This window comes from Lepidochelys kempii, chromosome 25, assembly GCF_965140285.1.
Source record: "Lepidochelys kempii isolate rLepKem1 chromosome 25, rLepKem1.hap1, whole genome shotgun sequence".
NCBI classification, from domain to species: domain Eukaryota; kingdom Metazoa; phylum Chordata; order Testudines; family Cheloniidae; genus Lepidochelys; species Lepidochelys kempii.
This window is the reverse complement of record NC_136404.1, coordinates 8,635,777-8,663,646: the sequence shown is the minus strand read 5'-3', so window position 1 is coordinate 8,663,646 and position 27,870 is coordinate 8,635,777. Positions and strand designations below refer to the sequence as shown.

The 27,870-nt window shown below is 54.3% G+C and overlaps 1 protein-coding gene across 6 annotated transcripts in view; it reads right to left on the bottom strand.

Moving 5' to 3' along the window:
- Window positions 1–27,870, bottom strand: part of CSNK1G2 (casein kinase 1 gamma 2) — a 95,715-nt gene that overhangs the window by 6,698 nt on the left and 61,147 nt on the right. For 5 of the 6 annotated variants that reach the window (XM_073323841.2, XM_073323839.2, XM_073323840.2 and 2 more), the window contains 9 exons: window positions 15,539–15,579; window positions 13,485–13,554; window positions 11,894–12,042; window positions 10,319–10,553; window positions 9,396–9,481; window positions 6,991–7,075; window positions 6,305–6,453; window positions 5,719–5,802; window positions 317–423 (listed from right to left, as the gene is read on the bottom strand). In XM_073323841.2, the coding sequence (XP_073179942.1) occupies window positions 317–423; window positions 5,719–5,802; window positions 6,305–6,453; window positions 6,991–7,075; window positions 9,396–9,481; window positions 10,319–10,553; window positions 11,894–12,042; window positions 13,485–13,554; window positions 15,539–15,579 (1,006 nt within the window). Of the gene's footprint in view, window positions 1–316; window positions 424–5,718; window positions 5,803–6,304; window positions 6,454–6,990; window positions 7,076–9,395; window positions 9,482–10,318; window positions 10,554–11,893; window positions 12,043–13,173; window positions 13,266–13,484; window positions 13,555–15,538; window positions 15,580–27,870 lie in introns of those variants that run through there. The other variant, XM_073323844.2, reaches the window with a different exon arrangement.

Sequence of the window (27,870 nt, the reverse complement as noted above, 5' to 3'; positions counted from 1 at the left end):
TCCCCGGCAGATTTAAAATAGACAAATCCTGGCTCTTGGGAGACACCACGTGGTGACATTAGGCAGAGCAGGCTGCGAGCTAGAGAGAACGGCAGGGTGTGTCCGCGTCCAGCCGCCTCGGTACGGAATCCCCTGTCGATTCATTACAACTCAGTCCCCTCGATCCTCTACACAGGGGAGAAGGATACAACTGCTGCAGCCAAACACAGCAGCAAATAAACCCCAACAACCCATCCAGTGTGGCCAGTGCAGCAGCTGCCAACCCCCCACCCCCCCACCCAAAAAAAGCAAACGGCAGGCGCAGCCGGGTCCTTACTTTGTATCATCCGCTACCTCCACCTCAGCGGGCGCTGTGATCGGGGCATTCGAATGTCCCGCGGTCGGGTCGTCTGTGTTCAGTTCTCCGTTGGTGGAACTCATCACCTGGGAGGAAAAGTTGGACAGTCAGAGACTGGAGAGCCGAGAGCCTGTTCATTGGCCCTGCCCTGTCTGACACTGAATCCCTGCATGGAGTAGGGAAACAGGTACAGCCCAACAATGCCCAAACTGCCTTCCCCACAGGGCGCATTATATACGGCAGGGGGCAGGTCAAAGCAGCACCCCTGTAGAGAAACTGCCACAATGTAAGAGAGCCAAGTTTCCTTCCGAGCATCCGGCCTGGGAGGCGACCTAGAGCTACCAGCGGTTGGGGGGAGGGACATGCCAGTACCTGGGACTGCTTTGCCTGGGGTGGCAGCACTGCTGAATCATACCTGCCCCTGGCCAAGCTGGCAACGAGTGCCATAGGTGCTGGACTAGCTAGAGGGGCCGGGCCTCAGCCTCCCAGCACTCTGCCATTGAGCGAGCTTGCATCGCTTGCGGAGAGGAACGCCCTCCTGTCTCCTTGCAGCAGAGGAGGGGTTTTCAGGAAGGCTATTCGGCAGGGCCTGCCACACAACACGCCTGGGAAGGGCCCAGATTTCATTTTTGTAGCACGTTTTCAAACCCGGCTCTTCCTATGTGATCTGACCCAAAATCTGCTAGCCTCAGAAACTGCCTCCCAATGGCAACCCAGCGAGCCGGGCAGCGCTTCACTCCATGGCCATTCACATCCCAGAGAACGACCAGGCCAGTGGGGCAGCAGTGCACCAAGGTGGTGGTCATGGTGGTGAGGGGGGTTCTGTTCTGCTCCCAGTACCGGTTTTGTTCCTGAGCAGTAAAAACAAGTAGGGGAAGGCTAAAGCTCCTGGGCCCGCCCTGAGGTTTGAGCTATTCACATGCTCTGGATGCCCACTAACTTCCACTGTCCCAGACACGTTGGCCCGCCTTGGACCCTCGCCCTAGCGCTGTATCCTGTGCTCACACGCCGTTGGTGACCATCCTCAGTGCCGGCCCTTCCCCTTGCAGCCGCTGACGCCGGCTCACGCAGCAGACAGAACAGAGCAGTGCCACCAACGGCTGCCATGCACCAGGGCCAAGCCCCTCGCCCGCTGGCAGGTCCTGCGACCTCACCACACACCGCTACCAAAAGGAAACCGGCAGCTGCTTCCCAGCAGCTACAATCTCTAGGGAGCCACCGTCCCTGGGCGGGGATCGCTTCCGGTTTCGCTGCCCGTGCTCCTGGGAGACGGAATCGAAGTGGCAAGAGGAGGGGACGGGCCAGCACTGCAGTCCCTGAGCAACTCTGTTTGATCCCCTCCTCCCCTCTTCACACTGCCCTCTGGGCAAGGCCAAGTTACCTGGCTGATGTCCAGGCCTAGTACTTGAACTCGGCAGTCCCCACCTTGCCCAGCACTCGGGGAAGCAGCACTATGCAAGCTCACGCCCAGCCGCAGTGACACAGGCTGCGCCTTCAGGGCAGCGCCGTACGGTCGGGTCAGCGGCCAGGCCACACGTGAACAGCGCAGAGCGGCCGCCACATTGCGCCAGCCTCCACCCCCACTGGGGCCAGCCCCCTGGTGTTAGCAGCACCCCCACATTGGAGCTATAACTCCAGTTAACTGCGGTGAAGAGAAACCCCGAGACTAGAGAGCACGCTGAGGGGGGAGAGCACGTTTCTAGCGGCCATTGCCACAGGAAGCAGAGCTGTGCAGCGAGAACGGCGGGGGATAGTCTGGGTGTCCCTTGCCCACTCACGAAGGCCAGTGGTAGGAGCAGGAGCCAGGGAGAACACACACGACTCAAAGCTCTGCTTGGGAGAGTTAGGCAAGCTTTGCCCCAGGAGCCCCGTGGCAGGGGAACAAATCAAGTGAGGAGAGACAGACAAGCACAGGGACTAGTGAGGAACGAGGACAGTTGTGGGAAGAGTTATATGGAACGAGGGTGAAATTCACCGAGGCCCAGCACACAGTCCAGGGCCCAGCTAAGCCCGTGAATTTCTCCCTTTCACCACGAGACACACGAAGCAGAGGTGCCCCTGTTTGTGGCAGGGGGATTCTTGACCCTAGCGGAGACGTGCTTCAACACACACCCAGGACCATCTGCAAGGGGCTGGGGTCACAGAAAGCAGGAGAGGACGACGACTATGGGGCAGGATTAAGCACTGCCTGCAGATCTGAGAGCGGACATGGTTTCAAGCTCAGCTGATGCTGGAAGTGGAAGAGGGGAGACAGAGGAGCGGAGGGGTGAACCTGAGCACCAGAAAGGGAAGGAGAACCGTGGGATGGGCTTAAGGGACAAAGCCAGAGATTCCACATTCACAGATGGAAACAAAAGGTTGCAAAGCCCCAATCTTGGGGATAAGCACAAATCGCGCCCAAAGGATGCTGCTGCAGCCGGAGTTTTGTGGGACGGGGCCTTTCCCCGGTGGCCTGTCCCCCACTTTGGGAATACCCCCTCCACTCCCACTCAGCACACTGCATGTACCTGCACGGAACCCCCAAGCCTGCTGGTCGCTAGGTGAGTTCCTAGAGGTTCCTCGGCAGGCTGCTGACTAGCCTGAGGATCACACAACTCGTTCCCCTCGGGCGACTGCTAGTGACCGGCAGGACAGGAAACAAAACAGAAGAAGAAGAAGGATGGAGACGAAGGGGCAGGAACGGTGGGGGAGAGGAGTCAAGAAAATAAGACATGCAAAAGCAAAAATATAAACAGAGAAGCACTAGTGTGTTAAGGCAAATAAACCAGCGTGGTCCCCAGTGAAATCCCATCCGACTGGAATGGTCTGGGACTCAGAGCCCTTTGACCGGCTGCTGGTCCGTTGATTGGGTTCACGCTTTACTCACACCTTTGCTTGTGCACGTGGGCACGTTCACCCCCCCCCCCCCCCGCCGCCCTAACGTGTAAAGATCTCTTGGGGTCTCTGGAGCACTAGTTCAGAAAGATAAGGCACTTGATCTGCTGCCCTCCGCTTTGGCTAATGCTGAGACGTGCTGCTAGCTTTTGGAGAACGCTAGCGGTGGAAGCTGTTTCGCCATGCAGAGGGGACAAGCCGTGTTTTAAAAAGAGGTGGGGGAGCTGACGCTGCCTGAGGTTTGATCTTGCAGAGTGAAGACTGACAGAAATTAAAGCTACGGGTCTATCTTCCCGTCCCTGCAGGGTTTAAAGCTGGAGGATTCAGGAAAGATCAGGGCTTAGAGTAAACTGGGTGATCATTAGGAATCTAGATACAGCGAAGAACTGGCACCTCCTGTGTATCAGATCCTCTGGGATTGCACTGGGCCTCTCGTTCAGTAAAGAGCCTGGTGTAGTTACCACACTGTGGACAGCCTTCCACTGGGGATGTTACCAGTCTCCCTTCTTCCCACCACTGCTGGTGGCCCATCAGAGAGAGAGAAGGTCCCATGGATAACAGACTAGGGGATGAGCCAAGAGTCCTGGAGAATATTCCCTCTCCATAAAAGCGGTGGGACTGCTGGGTCGCCTGTGCCACCCGCACCCAGCTGGTTCGGATGTCTGCACCGGGTCCAAAAGCCAAACCCAGCTCCATTTGGCCAAGGTAGTGGTGACTTGAGGTCCCACCACTGCTCCTGAGCACCAGGCTTCAAGAGGATTTATTTGGTAAGTTAAGGCAAAGGGAACCCAGTTCTCTCCAGCTGCTGGCTGAGGAGGCTGAACCCTGACAAAGGCTGGATGTGAAACCCGCTGGTCCCCCCATACTCGGGGACGAGCAGTTTTTAAACTAAGTCCTGAGCATGCAGCATCGCCTGGAATCAAACCCCCTTTGTCAGGGCATGAGACCAAGTCACAAGAGAGCGTTGATTACTTGGAGCTCAGCCCGGTCACACTAATGTCCTCCCCACTCCATGGGTTTCCTTGGCTGTCCCATCTTCTGGGAGCATCACAGCAGGAGGCCAGTTAGCTAGGACTCTACCCTGCTTTCCTAGAAGCTAAGCCAGGCCAAGTTCCCTCCCCACCCCAACGCAGAGCCAGCAAGGGCACCCTCTCCACGTGGCCATTCCTCACTGGCCCCTGGGAAGAGCCGCCTCAGCAAAGTGCGCTCCTGGTTCCTAGGGCGAGGCTGCCACGTGCTGTTCTCTTGCCAGCAGCAAAGTTGGGCTCCACCGAACTGATTCCAACTCAGCCCAGCGGTGTCTCCCAGACCTGAGCTGTCTTCACCCATGTCTCTACCCCGCCTTCCCCCCCCAGAGAGAGAGACAGAGGCTGGGTCTCCTCCACATAGTGGTGACTGCTGAGATCAAATCACCTGCGGCTCTCCCCATGGGGCAGTATGGAGAGACTCAAATTGGCCGGCCAGCCCAGCTCCCATCAGAAGGGCTGGTTTAACTCAGCTGAGCACTCCCACAGTCCCCTTCATGGTCACCCAGGTGGGGTGACAGAATCAGGCTGCCCAGCTGATTCCAGTGTGGCAGGCTGCACCAGCGATCCCAACACAGCCCCATTCCCTTCGCCCACCACAGGGGGTTGTAGGACTCTGCCAAGGCAGCCTCAACACCAGATCAGGGCCTCTGGACTCACCAGCAGGGCCTTTCCACCGTCACCCCAAGGACCTGGGCATGCACTGGGGCAGGGATGTCACATGGGAGTCTGTCCTGGAAGCCACAGCTCTCCGGACGCTGCTCAAGGAACTGGACTGGGATCGCGTGACACCAGCACTGGGACAGACCCAAGAGGTGGTTCTGAGACTGGCCTGAAGGCCCGTCAGCAGTGAGCTGGTCTCACCCATGCGCTGGGCTCTAGTCAGTGCCGAACCCAAGGAGGACAAGGTCCCGACTGATCCCCAGCCAGGGCTCCATGACGCACATGGTCCCACCTTGCCGTCCACGCCCCCTGGTGCCTTGACAGCAGGTCAGCCATGTACCAACTGCCCTGGGGCCTCCAACACCCTGTCCTCCCAAAGCACCCAGGCCTCCCATGAGCCAGCCCAGTACCGAGAGCACTGGCCCAGCAGCGCTTGCAGGGCTGCGACAGGGATGCAGAGGCAAGAAACCTTATGGACTTGCACTTTTCATGGGGCTATGCCCCACCTCTCTGAAGAATCCTCCATATCCCTCCTAAGGGCTTTCCATTTCCCCCGCACCTCCACACCACCACCTTCCCTCTGGCCACAGAGAAAGGGACTGGCCAGCCGATGTCTCTCCTGGATCGGGCAGAGGAGATGCCGGCCTGCCTTTCAGCCTTCCAGTCCCCACAGGAATGGCTAATGATGTCTGGACCCCTCCTCCCCACAGCTTCCCCTATGAATCGGTTTGCTCCACCCCACCATGGCCAAGCTGCTCTGTCGCTGGGACCTGGCCCGGCCAGCGTGGCCGGGGGCAGGCAGGCGGGCGGGCGGCTCACCTGGTGTTTGGTGTGTGGCTGTGCTTTGTCTCTGTTTGGAGGCTGCACCTGGACGTCGCTGTGGATTGTGCCGATTGGAGTTGGCTGCAGATCAAGACACCAGGAGGAAAAATCATCAAGAAAGGCCCATAATCTCCATGCAGGCCATGTGTGCCTTGGGCTTTCACTACCATCCGGTGGGGAGAGGGCCCGGGAGCTGGGGGAGGGCCCAGGCTGACTATGTGGAGGGCAGGACTGTGGCTCATGTTATGAGGGGAGAGATCTCACTCCTGGGGGCTGGGATGGGACTGGTTTGGGCTGGCGCCACTAGAATGAAAATAAAGCCTGGGGTCCAAGTGGCTGAGACAATGTGTGTGTTCTGGGTGGGGGGCAGACAAGGGACTGAGCCGTGGAAAGGAACTAACAGGAGGATGGCGGGGAGCTAACCTCTCAGGAGCCAGAGGGGAACTAAGCAGCTGTAATCACACCCAGTCAAGCGCTGCCTGCTGCTCCCATGTACTTCGAGCCAGAGGCAGCCATCCAGCCCCTCCCCACAAGGGGCACTCGGGATCTTCCCCCTGCCCCACCTCCATTCAGCAGCACTTACTAGCGGCTTCCCGGCCCAGTCGTACTCGTAGTCAAAGACGTAGCCGCTCCGGTCGAACAGGTCCGTGAAGAGCTTGCGCAGATAGTCGTAATCCGGCTTCTCGAAGAAATCCAGCCGCCGCACGTAGCGCAGGTAGGTCGCCATCTCCTCTGCGGAGGCACAGCGGACTCAGTGTGGCCCGCAAGCTGTGCGGAGGGAGCACCCGGCGCAGGGGAGGAACGAGGCAGCAGGGAAATACCCAAAGAGGCTGGAGGGTGTTGGACCGAACTGCACAAATGCAGCCCTGAGACGGCTGTAAGGAACAGCCACAGGGAGAGATCCTACCCCACTCCGTCCCCCCACCCCACTGTGGCAGCAGACAAAGGCTGGGGGAGAAGTCCAGCAAGCCCAGGTTTCAGAGGTGGGGCAGGAGGGGGCGAGGCGGCAGTGAACGGTGTTGCAGGGGACCGAGCTGTGCAGTAACCCATAGGTGGCAGTGTAGCTTAGTATATAGTACACCAGACTGGGATTCAGGAGACCTGGGTGCTAATCCCAGCTCTGCCACTGACCTGCTGGGTGTCCTTGGGCAAGTCCTGTCCCCCATCCGTGCCTCAGTTTCCCCTCCCAGCTTCTGGCTGTCAGGTCTATTTAATGCGGGCACGACTGCCGGCCCCTCGCTGCTCTCCCAACTTGAGCAGTGCTCTTACCTGGGAAGTTTTCACACAGAACTTCGACGGGGGTAGCTCTTTTGGTATCTCCGATCTTCTGATACCGCTCCTTCAGTGTGTCAGCCTAGAACGGGGAGCATGGGCGAGAGCTCAGCAGGGCACCGTGGACAAGCGTCACGCCCGCCCGGATGGCCTGGCAGGAGCACACTGGCCAAAACCCTAAGCCAGGGTTTAGGAGCTGACTGGGCTTTTATTCAATATCTTCATAAATGATCTGGAGGATGGTGTGGATTGCACTCTCAGCAAATTTGCGGATGATACTAAACTGGGAGGAGTGGTAGATACGCTGGAGGGGAGGGATAGGATACAGAAGGACCTAGACCAATTGGAAGATTGGGCCAAAAGGAATCTGATGAGGTTCAATAAGGATAAGTGCAGGGTCCTGCACTTAGGACGGAAGAACCCAATGCACAGCTACAGACTAGGGACCGAATGGCTAGGCAGCAGTTCTGCGGAAAAGGACCTAGGGGTGACAGTGGACGAGAAGCTGGATATGAGTCAGCAGTGTGCCCTTGTTGCCAAGAAGGCCAATGGCATTTTGGGATGTATAAGTAGGGGCATAGCGAGCAGATCGAGGGACGTGATCGTTCCCCTCTATTCGACATTGGTGAGGCCTCATCTGGAGTACTGTGTCCAGTTTTGGGCCCCACACTTCAAGAAGGATGTGGATAAATTGGAGAGAGTCCAGCGAAGGGCAACAAAAATGATTAGGGGACTGGAACACATGAGTTATGAGGAGAGGCTGAGGGAGCTGGGATTGTTTAGCCTGCAGAAGAGAAGAATGAGGGGGGATTTGATAGCTGCTTTCAACTACCTGAAAGGGGGTTCCAAAGAGGATGGCTCTAGACTGTTCTCAATGGTAGCAGATGACAGAACGAGGAGTAATGGTCTCAAGTTGCAGTGGGGGAGGTTTAGATTGGATATTAGGAAAAACTTTTTCACTAAGAGGGTGGTGAAACACTGGAATGTGTTACCTAGGGAGGTGGTTGAATCTCCTTCCTTAGAGGTTTTTAAGGTCAGGCTTGACAAAGCCCTGGCTGGGATGATTTAACTGGGAATTGGTCCTGCTTTGAGCAGGGGGTTGGACTAGATGACCTTCTGGGGTCCCTTCCAACCCTGATATTCTATGATTCTATGATTCTATTCCCACCCCCACCATCCGGCTACCCCGCTGAGCCATCGCAGGTTTCAGGAGAGGCGGGGAGACTGGGCAGCAGGACAGTCATGCCCAGAGCAGCAGCGATACCAGCCAGAGAGGGGGTGCATATTCCACTCCCCTGACTACCATATGGCATGAGGCGGGAGAGCCTGGCTGGCGGCAATCAGGGACTGACAGGGCCGAGCTCTCAGAGACACAGCCGTGCAGACCTCGCTGGGCACAGCCAGGGACACAGCGTAGGAGAGTGAGGAGGGGAACAGCGGCGACTGGCTTGTTACCAGGGCCTCTTTGGAAACCAAACCCGCCTGGTAGCCCAACAGGCCGAAGGGCCAGCCACCAGGCGGGTTGGTAAGTCACCAGCCTGAGGCCCAGCACTGCAGGCCCTGACCGTGGCCGGAGCGGGATTCGTCGGAGAAAGGCTAACACAATGCATGTAACGATCTGCGCTGCAATACAGCCACCTCTCCGGCACAGCCTCAGCTCCCCACTGTGGACAAGACAATAACTCAGCAGCCACCCGGCCCCCGGGGAACGTGGGGACAGACCGAGCAAGTGGCTGGTCCAAGGCCACGGAGAAACAGCGACAGTGAAGGAAACAGACCTGGAAATCCCCACCCCTCGGCCAGCGCATCTCAGCCTCCGTCTCACCCCTGGGAGAGCAGCGGCCCTAAGGGCTTGGACTGCTTCGGGAGGCTGACCAACACCAAGCACTTCTGAGCCTCCCCCGCCAAGTCTCCCATGAGCCACAAGCTCCCCGCCCCCCCCGCACCTCCAGTAGGAATTTCCACACAGAAGGAAATTTAAAATACGAATGGTTCCTTGTTGCAGATTTAAGGAACCCGGGAGCTGGGGCTGGTAACCGATGAGTGAACTCAGCACTACGCTGCTTGGTGACTGACGGATGGACTGAGTTTGGGAAACCTTCGGGTTCCTATCCTGCAAACACCCATGCGAGGAACAGACTGGCATGCGTAAGTGTTGGCAGGATCGGGGCCCTGCTGTCTGTGATCCATACTACAGCGCCCAGCCAGCCAGGCACCTGGGCTCAAAGCAGAGCACCCACGCGAGTGTGTGTTGATGCTGTCAGGCCCCTGTTAACTTTACTCCATCCACCCTCGCAAACTCAGGGTGGGATCCGCGCCCCCCTGCCAGCCATGTGAGAGAGACAGGTAGGGCCTTGTGCTCGCTCAGCACCCAGCAAGGATGGCGGCCAGATGGCACTTACCTTGAGCCCTTGCCAAGGGAGGCTGCCCCGCAGGAAGTACATGAACATGTGCCCTAGCGCTTCCAGGTCATCCCTACGGCTTTGCTCTGGGCAGAAGAGGGAAACAGTAAGTGCCATGGGCAGATCCCTCAGAGGGCAGAGCTGCCCCGCGCCACACCCTGCCCCCGGCACCACCACCCCGTCGCGCCCTAAGGCAGCTCCTTCAGTGCAAGGAGCCCAGGGCAGCTCACGAGAGCGAGCGAGGCCCAGACTATTGCGGCATCTGGGCTCCCGGGGGGGCCCAGGGCTGGCACAGAATGAGACCAGGCTCTGGGGAGCTCGCTCGCTCCACCAGGACCAGGAGACGGGCGCTAGAGGCAGCCAGACTTGGGTGCATGGCATTAGCGGCTGGGTTTCACTGGGGTGAATGAAGTGAGCGACAGCAGGCTGAGCGCCTCATGGACTCTCCTGCCCTGGTCCTGGAGAGGCTGCGACCCGCGTGGACTTGCACAGAGGCACCCCCTGTCCTGCCCACGGCAGCGCAGATCTGAGCGGCGGTAGGGCCCAGCAGCCAGCGGCCTGAGCTCACTGGTGCTCGGGCGCTAGTGCTCCCCAGCATCGTGCTCGGCTGCAGACCTAGCCACCCCGGCCCATGACACCTCACTGTCAGAAGCAAATGCCCCCCTAGCTGCAGGCATCTCTCTCGCAGGGGCCCTTTATCCAGAGCAATACAGGGGGACAGGAACATTCCTGGGGCAGACACCCGCAAAGGCAAGACCCCGGTGGAGCAGGACAGGCTCCCCCACAGACCTGCCTCCCCTCCAGCTGCCCCTCGGCACAGAGCCAGGGAAACACGGGGCTGGAGCAGTGCGGGAGCCACTGAATTATCCACCCCCCAGTCTCACTCTCCCTTGGGCAGTGCCAGTGATAGCCGGGCACGGTACCTTTCCCAAGGTGCGTGTTGATGCTCATGTATCGCGCCGTCCCCGTCAGGCTCTTGTGCTCTCGGTAGGGGATGTGTTTTTTGGTCTCGGGGTCTATGTACTCCTTGGCCAGGCCAAAGTCAATGATGTGGATGGTGTGCTGACGCTTGCTGCCCGGCCGCCCCACCAGGAAGTTCTCCGGCTTGACATCTCTGTAGATCAGGCTTTTGGTGTGAACGTACTCCATTCGCGTGATCTGTGGGGGGAGGGGCTGGCGTCAGCGGGAAGTCGTGAGCGGGCTTGCTCTGCCGGCATGGACAATGCCCGGCCTTTCACTCCAGACCTGCTGGGCCCCGTTCTGTTCTCACCCCATCTCAAGCCGAGGTAACTCTGCTAAAGCCAGCAGCCACTCTGCTTGGCTCTCAGAATCAGGCCCGGTGGATCCCCACCCACCCAGCCAGCTCCAGGCGAGGAAGGACGGTCAGGGCACTAGCTAAGCCTGCGGGGCCCGGGATCCAATTCCCTGCTTTTCCACAGCCTTCCCAAGCGACCTTGGACGAGCGGCTGTGTGCCTCAGTTCTCCACTTAACAGCCCTGCCAGGGCCAGGAGGACAAACACACACACCCTGAAGCGCTTTGGGACCTAACCATGAAAGGTGCTGCATAAGAGCTTGGCCTTATTATATTTTAAAGCCCAAGCAAGGTATTGTTTTTAGGGGTGGAGCCTTACAGACTCCAGGAAACACCTCCAGCGAACCCAGGGCCAAGCTGGCAGGTCACCAGAAGGCCACATGCTGCACCTAGTGTGCCTAAACCAGAACCAGCTGCAGCCTGCCAGGACTCTGGTTCCCATGCCATGCTCCATCCTGAGCTGGAGGCTGCCCCCATGGAGCAGTGCAGGCTGGGAGGTGTAGTCTCCGTGGACTGTAGCTCCCCACAAAGGGCAGGCAGGACCAGGTCTGTCAGACACATGGGTTCTGAGCCTGGATTTGCTGCAGACTCCTGCCAACACCTGGGATTTTTGAGCAACATGAACCTACCTCCAGTTCCCAGAGAAATAAAGTGCCACTATCCCTGGAAACTGAGGCACGGAGAGATATGACTTGCCCACGGTCGCCCAACAGGCCAGCGGTGGAACCAGGAATAAAACCCAGGCCTCCCGAGTCACGGTGCAGCGCTCTACCCACTAGGCTACACTGTCTCCAATTCAACACAGGCATCCTGTGAGGGAAGACTTCCTGAGATGGGGCTCCCCAGCAGGAGTTTCCAGTCAGCCCACCTGTCTCCTAAGGATTCCCTCCTGCTCTTGGATCCCCACAGTCGCTCCCCTCCCTCCAGGGCTGTTCGGTTTGGTGCAGAACATGCAGCCTACTGATCTCCTGCCCGGAAGCCGCCTGCCAAACCCTGACTGCACCCCCAATAAGAACGTTACACACTGGGTGCTTTTGCCTCTTTCTTCCTTCCCCCCGCCTAAGCCCCCCACAGTACATTCTGGCTGGGCCCCCGAGGCATCTCCTCTGGGGGCAAACTGGTCACTGGGGATTGGACGGCAGGGCGTGCCATGCTTCCCAGCTGCATCGCGGGCACCATGCTTACCAACTGGATCGCTATCATCAGGACGGTTTTGAGCGTGAAGGTCCGATCGCACAGGTCAAACAGGTCTTCCAGGCTGGGTCCCAGCAGCTCCAACACCATGGCGTTGTACTTCCCACAGGGCCCAAAGTAATACACCTGAGGAATTCCTTCTGCAAGAGCGAGTGTGGAGGAGTCAGCGCCGAGCTGCAGCAGAGACGGGAAAATCCCTTCCCTCCCAGCGGCCACACCCCGGCCAGACGGCATCTAAGGCCAGACGCAGGGGGCTGGAGGAATCCAGGGCGTGGACGCTGCTGGGTAACCTCGGTACCAGGGAGATGCGGCTAGTACTGGAATAGCAGCCAATGCCGGGGGTTACCGAGGCAACAAATGCTTCCCCCCCCCTCCCTGGGCAGGACATTAATTGGGAATCGTTAGCAAGGGGGAGTTTGCCCCTCCCTTGCACCCCCAGAACTACTCTGCTGCATTATTCCTGAGCAGGGTTGGGTTCTCCCCACGCTCTCACCCTGCCGGAGAGGCACAAGCTGCCCTGTTCAGGGAGGAGGGGAAGAGGCTGGTCTCAGCTGCGGGTGAAACCTGGGCCGGGATGGATGTTGGCACCCCTGGCACTCACTAGGGACCCTCATGCCATTTTTACAAGCGGGTTAACAGGACTTGGCCCTCTGCCCCAAGGTGTCGGCGGGAAGTTTGTTTCTGTGAAAAACAGCCTGACAAGGTAGAACCAGAAAGACAGCAGCCAGGCACTGAGCAATGCACCTTGTGCATAATGACAACGCCCTGACTTCTGACCCACAGCCCCTGCTATTCCAGCCCTGAGCCCCCCCTCCCCCCCAGCTCTGCGATGCCCCTCACTCCCAACCCACAACCAATCCCTTCTACTCCAGTGCTGGAAGACTTGGGGACGCGAGGGGTGGGGGGGGGACGAACGACAAGTTCAGTTTCTGGATCCTGTGTGGCAGGGAGATGGAAGCACATCTGATGCACACCGGGTTCCTGAGGTTTGTTTTGGGGGAAGGAGATGACCCTTCCCAGTGACCCGTCTGACAATCCAAACACCATCCAGCCCTCTGGCGCTGGCCGGAAGGAGCTGGGACATGGCAAAAGGGTGTTAGCAGGATCTGAACCCCACAGGACTCCACCCATGGACCAGGAACAGAGGCTGCTGGCACTCAGTGGCCACCATTCTCCTCCTGGCTGAGATACTTTCCCACCTTCCCCTGCACCAGGAGTCCCAGGGTCAGTCCCAGCTTGGAGGGGTGACACCCCCCACCCAGCCCCATCACCTGGGGAGCAGGACACCCTGCTCTTTGGGAGGGGGGGTGCAGGGGAAGGAGGGTCCCAGATGACCCGAGGCAGCTCAGCAGCATCCCCGACACTAGCACAGAAATGAAAACAAAGGGGATCAAAGATGAGAAGCGTATGGAAAACCTGCTTTTGTCAGCCGAGCAGATGGGCCTCAGCAGCTTAGGCTGGGGATGGAGGGCAAAGCTGCAGCGTCATGGTTACAATGAGAGCTGCACACACACACCCACTCCTGTCCTTCCAGGCCAGCTGGGCCCCTCCCCAGCGCTTGGCACACACAGCTGCTCCTTACCTGCATTTCCAAGCTGTTTGTAAAACCGATATTCCAGATGCAGCTGTGGGGCTCGTGATTTTATCGGTTCCTTGAGGGAAGTGAGAGAAAGAGAGAGGAGATGAGCAAATGAGGCGGCCATGCAGGGTCTCAGGAAGGGTTGCTTGCTTCAGACGCCCCGACTTCAGGCAAGGCAAATGGCTGGGGCACATTTCACAGCTCACCCAAACGTTCATTACAGAGCAGAGAAGGGGTCTGGTCTATGGGAAGTTGGCATGAAATGGAGACCAACCCTCAGGGGTGGACATCTGATCCATTGGGCAATTTTCTTAATTTACAGGAAATGAAACAAAACCATAGAATGACACAGGGGAGAGAACGTAGGTCCCTACGTGAGAGAGAATGGACATGGCAGGAAATCATCCCAACGAGGGACCGGCATCACCACAAAGCAGAAGGCCTCAGTTACGCGAAAGCCAGGGTGGTGCAAAGGGGCCGTGGTTAATGGAGACTCCAGGCTGGAGATGATGATCTCTCTCCTCCGACTTTGTTTCTGCTCAGTCACTTTTGGGGCAGGGAGGGAGGGGAAAGGCTGGAGAATCTGTACCTTGGCAATCCCACTCACTTCTGGCACCATGGGCCAAGAGGCAGAATAACTAAGCAGGAAACCTGCCCCTGGGACCCTCCTTCCGACAGAATCTCTTTTAGCACCAGGAACCTCAGGGATACTGTATTCTGTCCAGCCTTTCATTTAAGGCCTCTCTGGGATACATCTGGCTCACGCTGGGCACGCGACTGGTCTGTGGCAAACTGCGCCGTACAGTCGCTTCCTTCCCAAAGCCCTGAGCTGAGTGGCAAGTCCACGTGGCTGCTCGAAGCCAGTGTGTTCGATGCCCAAACGGTTTTACTGCAATGCACTCCCCAAAGTGGGGGCCGGGCACATGGGGATTTGCCACCGGACAGCTCGGGCACATGGGGTGAGAGTTCCTAAAACCCTCGGGGTCAGCTGGTGCTTTGGGGAGTTTCACCAGCAGTTGCCTCGGGAGGAGAATTAGGTCAATGCCCCATGCTTTAGCCATCCCCTCCAGGGAACCCTGGAAGTGCCACGCAGAGAGAGCACAGCCAATTACACCGGACGAGGGGGAAGGCTCAGATTAGGATGCAGTGAGGGGCAATGTCTGTGCAGCTAGGACTGCACCGGCTCAGAGGCTGGAGCGCCTCACACAGGAGCAGTTCCATGAGCTCCGCAAACAGGTGGGGTTTTCATCCCCCACCCCAGTCTCCCACTCACTCACAAACCTGAGCTACAAAGGGACACTTGAGTTACTGCTGCTGAGTGGAAGGCTCTGCCATGCCTGGTTTCTCTACCCTTCTCAGCACATCTACCCCATGATACCAGTTCTGGGGTATGTGGACTTGGGCCCATTCCCCCCACCCTTCCTGGACTGCACTCCAGATACAGGCTGGCACCAGCCCCAACAGTGGAGTGCTGCTCCAAGCAGAGAAATGCAGCTTCCACAGGTGAGTTTGTTAGACACCTTGTGATGGGAGGAGACTGCAGGAAGGGAGACAGCATCAGGCTGCCTGCTCCCTCTGCTGCTACGCCAATGCAAGGGGAGGCTGAGCAGGAGGTGGCCTTGTCCCAGGTGGCATGGCAAGAAATGCAGTGCTGGTGAAAGGTGCCGATGGGAACCTAGGAGAGGATACTGAAGCTCTCTGGGTGTGTCTCATCCTGACCTTTCACTCTTGGTCTCTCTGCTGAGACTCCCTGTTGGTACCAATTGTAGAGATGGCTAGTGTATCATGGACAGACACTAGGAAAGTTCTGGAGTTGCCATGTTCAAGCTGATCCCGACTCAGAGCCACATGCTTCTCACGCCCAAACTTCATGGCTTGGTAACTGCATTAATTGCTTTGCATGCACTAGGTTCTCAAACACCACTTAACGCATCTTACATAGCCTCTATGTAACAACTGGCTCAGCTAGAGCTGTTTTAACTGATTAGTCAAAGGCCAGGCTCTGCAACACTAGCTAACCTGGACAGCACAGTGAGAGGGAAGGAAAAGAAACTTACCAATTTTATAGCTACGTATTCATTCGTGTAGAGATTCTTTCCTGTAGAAAGAGATGAGAGAAATAACATTGGGAGTGAGTGAAACTTACAAACAACCCCCATGTGTCAAACACAGGAGGCTGGGAACAAGCCAAATTCTCTAGCAAGCTCTTATTTTTAAAAGCAACCCCAGCGGGTCAGGTGGTTGACAGAGCAAGTGAACGGGGAGATCTTTGTTTCCTCGGCCCGTAACAAGGAACTGTCTCTGTACAGTTAGTGACAGGGCATGCTGCAGTTCTTTATCCCCAAGGCAGAGCACTCGGATTCACTTGCTATTTGGAAGCTACATGTTTTTCAGGTGACCAGTAAGGCGCTGGGAACTGAGAGGGCCCCATGTCCAATGTTCTCTCGGGATGGAAGCAATGCATGCTGGGACCTGTAGTCTTTCCAGGCCACATCTCTCCAACAAGTACGTGAAGGTACTTTCAATCTACTGCATTTCATGGAAGTTGGCGGGGTCCCCAGCAAGTTATCAAGGTGCCCTGCGCAGCTGACAAAGTCTGGGCATGGCCGTTAGCTCACCGGGAACTAGCGACGCGCGACTGCAAACATCTGTAGCAGGGAGGGAGGGGGGTTTCCTGCTCCTCCAGCAGCAGAGGGTCTTGTACAATAGCAGATGAGCCTTGGCCGACCTCACATCTCTGTCTCAAAATGGGACACAAGCCCCAAAGCCAGGACACCGCAAACAGCAGCCCAAGATGAGAACGGAGCAGGGCATCTTCCTTAAAGCACATCTGCTGCTCTGTGTTTGTACAGCACCTGGCACAACAGGGCCCTCAGGCACTGCTGTAATTACCACATTACTACTACTAATGAACCATCGCTTCTCTGGAGCCCCGGGGCCCAGTGGGAGCAGAATGGCTACTTGCTATGGTAACGGAGCTCCTCTGGGGAGACAGCCTGCACAGACCCACACTGCAGGTGCACCCACACACGAGCTTGGAGCCCCATGGGGCTACCCCCTGGCTTCATTCCCACCCCAGGAAACTCCGAGGGGCATGGGAACAAAGGGACTGCTAGGCTCTGCAGAACTCTGGCTTGCTGCCTGCGGCAGTCAGCACAAAACAAGCAGCAATTGGGATGTCCGCCCTTAGATAGCCCCAGGGCAAGGTTCCCCAAGAGACCGCTCCATTTAGAAAGCCCAAGCACAATAGCCTCCCTTATGGCCAAGCCATTGGGGATGGAACCGGGCACCTCCAGAACCGAACGCAGGAGTCTCTGCACCTGCAGCTAAAAAGCTGGACTCCATAGCTGGTGCTGTAACAGACCCGTACCCTCTGTGTACTGGGGACATGCAATACACTGAGCAGTGGGTCTCACAAGTTTACATGCAGCCCCTGCGAGGCAGATCCCGAGACCTCAGAGAGCATAAGGGAGCTCCTTTGAACACCCCAGTCCCTTTATTTACCTCAAGGCTCCAGTTACACCAGAGGATTAGTTTTTGCTTGATGTTACACTAAGGATGGCCAACGCTGCCCCCAGGGGTCTGTCTAGTCCCATCGCACTGGGGTCTTTTCCTGGTTTGTAACATCTGACAGCAAACAACCTTCATAGAATCATAGCATAGAATCATAGCATATCAGAGTTGGAAGGGACCTCAGGAGGTCATCTAGTCCAACCCCCTGCTCAAAGCAGGACCAATCCCCAACTAAATCATCCCAGCCAGGGCTTTGTCAAGCCTGACCTTAAACTTCTAAGGAAGGAGATTCCACCACTTCCTTAGGGAACGCATTCCAGTGTTTCACCACCCACCTAGTGAAAAAGTTTTTCCTAATATCCAACCTAAACCTCCCCCACTGCAACTTGAGACCATTGAGCCACAGCCTCCCCCTCCCATGCCTCAAAGGAACAACACCCTAGGGAGGGAGCAGTTCTCCTGCTGCTGCTGCCTCTAGGACTGAGCTGGATTTGATTGCAAATCTCAGGGAGCAGTAAGGGCATGACCCTAGTCTCCCCACATCAATACAGGGCCCTTACAGAGCCCCGAGACGGTGCCCAATGGTAGATAATGCACAAAATGGATTTAGTTACAATTCCAACGCGAGCAACCGAGTGGCTAGAGCACAGGATTCCTGGGCTCCATTCCAGCCTGACCCATTTGTGTCACCTCAGGCAAGTCACTTTTCCTGCTTCGTGCCTCAGTTTCCCCATCCATACAATGGAGATAACAATTCTTCAATCTCAAACAGCTCCTTTCATCCATAAATCTCAAGTAATAATGTTTTCATCCCGCAGAGGAGGAGGAAGGGTGAATCAGCGATGGCTTGTGATGTACTCCGAGATGGAAAGCTAAGATATGGGAAACTTGCCTGCTGGCCTACAGCTGGGGAAGGGGATGCTGCACAGCTGGGGCTGCTGGTGGAACCTTCACCATCAACAGGACTTGGAAATTCATTTATTTGAAGGGCAGCAGATTCTCAGTCCAAGTTCTAGATTTGCTACAGTTCTGATGGCGAAATTTCCTCTGTTTTTCCTGAATGGGGGTCAGGGATGTTCACACACATCACTCCCAAGCCCTGGCACCGATCTGGTTTATAACAACTGTAGTGCGGCATAATGCTCATGTGTGACCAGCCTAGCAGGCTCTGCCCGTTTCCAGGCTGCTCAAAAGGAGTTCTCACACTGCCCTGGCTTGGGACAATTCGGAGTCACACTGCCCCTGAAGGAGGCAGAACTCCTCACCTGCTACTAGCAACCTCCCCACAGCTCTGTGTGGTCCCAGGCCATGGCCTACCTCCTTCCCACCTCAGCTGGGGTGTCTGGTACCCTAAAGGTTGTAAGGAGGAAGCAATCCCTGTTGTCCAGAGATCTCCCTCTCAGGGTGCACTGTTATTTACATCACTCAGTTATCTGTAACAGCTGGACACAGAATACTGGGTGCCCTCTATCTCAGCCCAACCCACGCCCCATGAAGCATGGATGACAGACCCGTACGTGACCTTGACCTCCCCAGGGCAGACACGCAGTTAGGCGTCTCCTGGCTAGTAACCATTAGAGCAAGAGGGAAGTTGTCAATAAACAACGTCTTTATTGAGCGAGAGAAGGGACAGATGGGAACACACAGCAGCGCGGACCCTTGCGCTGCCTACGGCAACAGGGAGTAGCAATATTCACACATGACTAGCCGCAGCCAAGGGTTTCCCAAGTGACTAGTGATTTTAGCAAAAACAGGAGGACTTGTGGCACCTTAGAGACTCACAAATTTATCCGAGCACAAGCTTTCGTCAGCTACAGCTCACTTCATCGGATGCATGCAGTGGAAAATACAGTGGGGAGATTTATATACACAGAGAACATGAAACAATGGGTGTTACCATACACACTGTAGCGAGAGTGATCAGGTAAGGTGAACTATTACCAGCAGGAGAGGAAAAAAAAAAAAAAAAAACCTTTTGTAGCGATAATCAAGGTGGGCCATTTCCAGCAGTTGACAAGAACGTGTGAGGAACAGTGGGGGGGGGGGGGGAGGGGCGGAATAAACATGGGGAAATAGTTTTACTTTGTGTAAGAACACATCCACTCCCAGTCTTTATTCAAGCCTAATTTAATGGTGTCCAGTTTGAAAATTACTTCCAATTCAGCAGTCTCTCATTGGAGTCTGTTTTTGAAGGTTTTTTGTTGAAGAATTGTGACTTTTAGGTCTGTAATCGAGTGACCAGAGAGACTGAAGTGTTCTCCGACTGGTTTTTGAATGTTATAATTGTTGACGTCTGATTTGTGTCCACTTATTCTTTTACATAGAGACCGTCCGGTCTGGCCAATGTACATGGCAGAGGGGCATTGCTGGCACATGATGGCATATATCACATTGGTGGATGTGCAGGTGAACGTGCCTCTGATAGTGTGGCTGATGTTATTAGGCCCTGTGATGGTGTCCCCTGAATAGATATGTGGGCACAGTTGGCAACGGGCTTTGTTGCAAGGATAGGTTCCTGGGTTAGTGGTTCTGTTGTGTGGTATGTGGTTGTTGGTGAGTATTTGCTTCAGGTTGGGGGGCTGTCTGTAGGCAAGGACTGGCCCGTCTCCCAGGATTTGTGAGAGTGTTGGGTCATCCTTCAGGATAGGTTGTAGATCCTTAATGCGTTGGAGGGGTTTTAGTTGGGGCTGAAGGTGACGGCTAGTGGCGTTCTGTTATTTTCTTTGTTAGGCCTGTCCTGTAGTAGGTGACTTCTGGGAACTCTTCTGGCTCTGTCAATCTGTTTCTTCACTTCCGCAGGTGGGTATTGTAGTTGTAAGAATGCTTGACAGAGATCTTGTAGGTGTTTGTCTCTGTCTGAGGGGTTGGAGCAAATGCAGTTGTATCGCAGAGCTTGGCTGTAGACGATGGATCGTGTGTATAAAAGATCTTCTACACTTTCCACAGTATGCATCCGATGAAGTGAGCTGTAGCTCACGAAAGCTTATGCTCAAATAAATTGGTTAGTCTCTAAGGTGCCACAAGTACTCTGTTCCTGGGTTAGTGCTTTTGTTGTGTGGTTGCTGGTGAGTATTTGCTTCAGGTTGGGGGGCTGTCTGTAAGCAACGACTGGCCTGTCTCCCAAGATCTGTGAGAGTGATGGGTCATCCTTCAGGATAGGTTGTAGGTCCTTGATGATGTGCTGGAGAGGTTTTAGTTGGGGGCTAAAGGTGACAGCTAGTGGTGTTCTGTTGTTTTCTTTGTTGGGCTTGTCCTGTAGTAGGTAACTTCCGGGTACTCTTCTAGCTCTGTCAATCTGTTTCTTCACTTCAGCAAGTGGGTACTGTAGTTGTCAAAACGCTTGAGAGAGATCTTGTAGGTGTTTGTCTCTGTCTGAGGGGTTGGAGCAAATGTGGTTGTATCGTGGAGCTTGGTGGTAGACAACGGAATGTGGTGTGGATGGAAGCTGGAGGCATGTAGATAGTGGTCAGTAGGTTTCCGGTGTAGGGTGGTGTTTATGTGACCATCGCTTATTAGTGCCATAGTGTCCAGGAAGTGGATCTCTTGTGTGGACTGGTCCAGGCTGAGGTTGATGGTGGGATTTTAGGTGTCCAGCAAGAAAAGCCTGAAAGGGGCCTGATTAGAGGGCTCTCAGCATATTTTGGAAGACACCTTTAAGGCGTCTCCAGTAGGCTCCCAAAATCGCCCGTCACTTTGGAAAATCGTGGCCAGTGTCCTCAGTTTATAGTTGCTTCTTGCTAGTCACGGCCTCCCTGGCATTGGGCTGGAAGTCCAGGTCCCCTCCGCCTCCTGTCCCACAGAGCTGAGCTCAGTGCCTGCAGATGTCAGCCATAAGAAGCCAGGGCTGCCTCTAGCCTCCTCCCCTCTGGGGACATCAAAGAGTTTTTTAAAAATCCGGTTAACTGATTGCTCATTAACAGAAGTCACCCAGGCCACTCCACAATCGCTTGTTCTGGGCTCCCACACACCAGATGAGCAGGTACAAATGTGAGAGAGGTAACTCAAGTTACCAGGCAAATTGGTTCACTCCAGTTAAAAAGCCACTAGCATAAACAACCCCTTTTTCAGCTAGTGGGCATGGGCAACATTCAGATTCCAAGGCCACAAGGGATCATCTAGTCTGACCTCCTGCATGTTGCAAGCCAGAGATCCACCCCCTATAATCTCTGCATCAAGTCCATACCTTCTGGCTGAGCTAGAGCATCTCTCTTACAAGATAGCCAGTCTTTAAATCCAGATCGCAAGTGATGGAGAATGCCCCACAGCCAATTGGTCTAACGGTTAATTACGCTCACTGTTAAAAAATTGTGCCTTATTTTAGGTAAGTCACGAAGATTCTACATGGAGCGTCAGAAACAGACTCATCAACCCCATACCGAAATAGGAACCTCTCCCCTTCGAAAGCCAGCGACTCTAGCAACGCTGGTACTGGTTATTTTTATAGTGCCTTTTACTGGATATGCATATGTATACAGTATTGTGTCCATACACTGCGAGAGCGCCCACTTGCTGCTAGGGAGATGGTCCGAGACAGCGAACACAAGATGCAATATTCCCCGACAGCATTTTCTTCCTAACTCTGTCCCCCTATTGCCATTAGAACTCACAGACTGGAACTTCTGAAGAAGTTGGCCTGCGTTCCTTTGCAATGAACAACAGAAACAGCAGAAGGCACCTCCAGGCTGAGAGCACAGTACCTCCTGGTGCTTGGCTGGCAGGTGACCAGGGTAGGAGGTAGGGGAAAATGCCTTGTCCCTCTCCACCTGTTTAAAGGAGGAAGGGCCACAGTGGAAACCGAAGCAGTGAGATTACCTAAAATCTGTGTGTTGGGAGAGAATTAGAGTCACGTTAAAGCTGTGTATTTATCCTGCACGAGCAGGAAATGTGAATCATTATCATCCAGCTCAGCAGGACCACTGGAGTGTGCATGTCATACACCTGCAGTCTAGGGAAAGGAAAACCTAGGGATTATTATTACAGCCTAAAGCATCTCTGACTTTAAAAGCCAAAACACGCTTTTTGCACAAGCCTATCACCCTTCTCTCTGCCCCTTACTGCTCTGCACAACCTCTCTGGCAGAAGGCATGGATTTGTGAGCCAGTCCGAAAAGGTTCTCCTCAGCACGGTGCTTGATGCACACAGCTGAGCAAGAGGAGGCTGCTGTTCACAGAGCCATGAACTGGAGCTGGGAAGGGGAACCGTCCTTCAGAATATAAATTACAAGGAGGCTTATTTACTCAAGGAAATTTCAGCCAAAGCTGGGTACCTCACATTTAGCACCTCACTAAGTGGCCTGAATATCAAAGATGCAGCACACAGCCAACACCCAGAGGCTTTTAAAGGAAGCTGCATCATAATACAGGGTTTATATTACCACAGCCAGTGCCAAGCAGGCATACACCTTAGAAATGTGTTAAAGGATTCATATGGTATCACCCCTGAGCCTGGTTAGGCAGAGAATTCAGTGAGGTCTGTTTCCAAAAAGATCTAAACTCCCATTTCACCCATCTCCTTCCAGAATAAACATTTAGCTCTCTGAATGTATTGGAGCTAATTGTTTCAGTTTGCCTTTAAGAGGCAGACAACTGAACAGAAAGCCATGAGATTCAGGCACAGCTAAGCAGCGTGGGTATCCGATATTAGGTGCACAGGTCTCATTTCTGACTCGTTGTGACTGAATTACTCAGACACAGCTCTTGGTGCCCACCAGAGGTAGCAATAACCCTCTCCTTGTGACAGCTGCTGTGAAACTGTGTCCCCAGTAGAATGACGAGGAGAGGAATGCAGGGGAGATATGAGCACAATTGCTCCTACCGGGTATAATTTTCCATGAGGTGTTGGCTGGCCTTTCGAGGAGCAGAACCCTGCCCCATGACAGAGCAATGCTGCATTTCAAACCACTCCACCTCCACCACAGTAATAGTAGGAAGGATGGTTTAATGGACAGAGCGCTGGGCCTCAGGATATCTGGGCTCAATTCCCAGCTCAGCCACAGACTCCCTGCACAATCTTGGGCAGGATACACCACCAATGCTATGCCTCAATTGTCCATCTGTAAAGTGAGAATAATACTTCCCCTTACAGGAATGTGGAGAGTGATGCTGAACTGCTCAGATATTATGGTGAGGGCTAGATAAGTATCAGTTATCTATTCTAGACAGATGACATGAGACAGTACAGGAAGATGTGTGCACCAGCTACAGAATGGGAGCCAGGACTCATGGGGTCTAGTCCTAACTTTCACCAACACCAATTTTACAGCTGGGGAAAAAAAACCTGTCAAGGGGCCAAATGCTTGAACAGTGCTCCGAGGAGAGAGAGAGAGAGAGCGCGTGCGAGCGAGCACTCTGTAATGACCAATGCATGGACAGAAGGTACTAAAGCAAGGCAAAGGATTATGGGTATCAGCATTTGGAAGGGCCCCTCAGTGTGCATGAATTCTCTCATGAGCTAGCACTTGCCCCACAACTCTTAGGAGAAACTCAGTGGTTCTGCATAAGGTGAGAGCCCCTGGCCCAGTGAACACGTGGGCTGGATAGGAGGGGCCTTTGTGCAATCCTGAAATGCTTGATCTCTTCAAACTCTCCCCCCTCACTCCCCAGCTCTAAGCTCCTTTACAGTGGCTGCTGTCTCCCGATACACAGTACATGGAAACAGTCCAGTAAACAGAGGAACACAGGGAGGATTAACACGCCCAGGGAGCTTCTCTTTCATTCAGCATAACCTCAGCATTTTGCAGACGCCACAAGGGGGGTGGGGGGGCAGAGAAGTAAAAAAGTAAAAGGGGAGCCAGTGGCAGAAGCTTCTCTCCCCTTACTCCCTGGTTCAGGTGCTGGAACTAGGGGTGTGGCCGCACCCTCTGAATTGAAGTGGCTTCCATAATATACAGGGTTTACAGTTTGGTTCAATGGCTCTCAGCACCATCACTATACAAATTATTTCTGCACCACTGCCCTGGGTTGGACTGTGGGAATCCTTAAGTGCTATCAGGGGCAAGGCGGGGGCTGGCATCCCACCCCATCCTGGGATTGACTCTGGCTGAGCCAACACTGGGACTTGCAGCAGGTACAAAAGGTTCTGTAATGTAACAGAGTTCTTGAGTGCTCCATGGTATCATTCATACAATCATAGAATATTAGGGTTGGAAGAGACCTCAGGAGGTCATCTAGTCCAACCCCCTGCTCAAAGCAGGACCAACACCAACTAAATCATCCCAGCCAGGGCTTTGTCAAGCAGGCCCTTAGAAACCTCTGAGGATGGAGATTCCACCACCTCCCTAGGTAACCCATTCCAGTGCTTCACCACCCTCCTAGTGAAATAAATAGTGTTTCTTAATATCCAACCTAGACCTCCCCCACTGCAACTTGAGATCATTGCTTCTTGTTCTGTCAGGACCACCATAACTGCTGGACATGTAAAGTGGGGGCATCACCGTGACACTGAAGGGTGAGTTAAGTGGTAGTGGCAGGAACTGCCCTGGTCCTCAAGGCTCACTGCCATTTATGGGGGGTTACAGTCCCATTCAAAGGAGCTTTTCTCTCACCCGTTGCTGCGTGACAGGCCCACAGAAAACAGACCATCCCAGGGATCAGTGAAGCCAGCCATCTACACCAGGCTCTCACACAACAGGTCTTGGCCTCTCACCTCATTCTGTTTTAGTTCTCCCAGTCCCAGGGATTACCTGTAGTGAACAAAGCCCCCTTGAACCTGCTTAGAACCAATGCAAACTACTGTCTCCAGCATGCTGGATCACTCCACCCACCCCTGAAACGCAGCCATCTCTAGTGTGGAACGCAGCAGATTTTTAACAGCTATGTGATAATTGAGGACAGAAAGTGAAGGATCCACTTGACACTGCAAAGAGAATGTAGACATGGACAAAATCACCAACCCTAGACTTTTGCTGGATGATAGGGACTACAGCCTAGACCTTCAAAGGCCTAGAAATCAATGAGAGTTAGGTGCCGAAACACCTCTGAAGATAGAGGCCTAACATCCTCCCTCTTTCGCAAAGGCTCATGGTGAACAGGACCCTTCTGCTAACCTCTCCTCTGCTGGACTGGGGCATTTGGGCAGTACTGGCTCAACCCGAAAGACACCACTGCCTGGTTTTCCCCAGGCAATTTTCCATTCCACTACTGCCCAAGCCAAAGGCTGCTGAAGCTTTGAGGTCTCAGCTGAAGGGAGAGGCCCCAGTATATGACTAACAATGTTCAAATACAAACTCCACTCAGACTTTTCCAGGCTTGAATAAATGCCATGAAAAGGCTCTTGCAGCTCTTCTCAGCTCAGCACTAAGCCTGTGGGGCATTCAACCCTTCAGCGACCCCACGAGCACTTGGAGACAACAGCTCATGTGATGGGGATCACTATCCTCAACCTGCATATGCTGACTTCAGGTCACATCTTGCAGTTCAGCTGCTGCCGCCCTAGTTGCCTCGAGTCAGGACAACCAGCTGATTGTCAAAACCAGGGGTCTCAAAGTCCCGGCCCACGGGCCATCAGCGGCCCAAGAACCTCCCCACTGCGGCCCACAGAGGAGAGATGCATGCACACATGCTGCTGGCAAGGTCTGCTGCAGGTGCCGCCCCCCACTGCTCCCACTGGCTGGGGGAGAGGGACAGAGCTACCATCACTAGTTGCCGGGCAGAGTCAGCCACAGAGGCAGTATGGCTGCCCCCCACAATGAATATAAACAAGTCAAAATGCCGAACGCAACTATCATAGACTGTGTGTATCATAGAATATCAAGGTTGGAAGGGACCTCAGGAGGTCATCTAGTCCAAACCCATACTCAAAGCAGGACCAGTTCCCAATTTTTGCCCCAGGTCCCTAAATGGCCCCCTCAAGGATTGAACTCAAAACCCTGGGTTTAGCAGGCCAATGTTCAAACCACTGAGCTATCTGATGCACATCTTGCTGCAATCCTGAAGGTTTCAACTGCTCAGTCACGGAGGCCAAACATCCACAAACTGACAGAACTGAAGCGTTGCCAGGTGTCTGGCAAACAACAAAAAACTCTCTGGCAGGTGAAGAATTGTATGAGAAGTTGCATGACAGTTTTATTGTTTCTAAGAAATTCGAAATAAAATACACAATATAAACGTTCTCTTTTCTGAAGACTATCTTCAGTGACATTATTGGCCCACTGGGAGGACTTAAGGACTGGAACTGGCCCTAAGGTAAATTGAATTTGAGACCCCTGGGCCAAAACGATACAATTATGTCCTACTGGGGAGGGGGAGACCTGAGGTGGCCAATGCAAGGGGATTTGCCCCCTGCTTACACAAGACTGCAGAGGGAGGAGAGTGTAGGACATATCTTGACGGACACCCGACGGGGATGACAGGACCAGCACTCAGGATAAGTGACAGCAATATAACTGATGCAGCGCAGCATCCAGCACATGCAGGCAAATGCCCTGCTGGTGGGGTAGGGGTGTTGGAGGGAATGTAACTGTTCTAAATGAGAACAAGTTAGTGTGGATGGATAGGGATGCAAGTGGGAGATGTACCATCACTGCCCCCCGCTGGCTGAGTTTGTCAGTTGCCCAGTCTGTATCAGCCCCCTCGATAGGGTGTTATAATACACCAGTATAGAGCACCACCCTCAGCCAGGTGCTATGCTGGTGCACAGAGTTACATGGCACCGTGCTTACACTTCTGATCCTGGGACTGAATCACGTAATCCGCATGCAGGTCCGGAAAGGGCAGGTAAATTGTACCATAACCCAGCCAATCAGGACTAGTTCTGTGCCTCCAACAAAACAGCTAGAGAGGGGTGGGAGCATGGGGAAGGGTTTGATTATTAACTGTTGATCTAGCCCCCCAGAGCGTGCTAGGTGCTTAAAGACGGAGGCCTGCCCTATGGAGTTTGCAGTCTAAAGAAGAGTGGGAGGGCTGGGAGTCAGGCCTCCTGGGGTCTTTCTCCCCAGAAACTGCATCCACAATGTGGGAACCCCTCCTTGAGCTGTCTGCTGGAAGGGAGTTAGAATCACCCTGAAAAATGGTTCTGGTGGTTTGCTATTTTCCCTCCCCTCCTCTGCATGTTTCACAAAGAGAGAACTTTATTATAACCGTCCACAGGCAACCATAGGGGGAACCACACGTCTGCTAGTGACATGTCAGGAAGCGCCAGAGAATCTGCATGAGTGAATGTGGTTTTTAGAAAAAAAAACGTGGAGATGAGAGCTGCTGAAAAACAAAAATATTTTGGTTTGTGGCACTGGCTGATGCAAGGCGTTGCTTGTGCTGCACAGAAGCAAGACACTTGGAGGAAACGTCTACAGCCGGAGGAAGGTTACGCTGGGGTAGGACTACACCACAGAGGCATAACTAGGCACAAGAGCATTTAAACCCTCCCTGTTTGTAACAATATCACTGGTAAAAGCTAGGGTGTGTATTTCTCTGAACCCCTTAAATAATTTTCCCACCTGCCCCTCTCCCTTCCAAAATAAGTTTGGAAGTGCTATTTTGACACCTGCTTCTGTACGTCACACCAGCCTTCCTCTGACCTTTTATCACACATGCTGCAAGCATGAGGAGAGAAATGGGGGTCTTGAGGCTAAGTCAGTGGCCTGGGGACAAGGGCACAATTCCCAGCTCTGCCACAGACCCCGAGGGACCCTCTGTGCCAGTTTCCCATCCCACCCCTTGTCTGTTTAGATCATCAGCTCTCTGGGGCAGTGACCGTCTCTCATTATGCATACAGACAGTACAGAGCAAGACAGCCCTGATCTCAGGCAGTGCCTCTAGGTATACTAAAAAATTACACTTCCTCTTTCCTCACCGCACTGGTTGCATGAAAGAAACCAGCATAGCAGTGCGTAAAGGCAGGCACATGGATTTGCAATGAATTTGAAGAGGACAACTTAAAA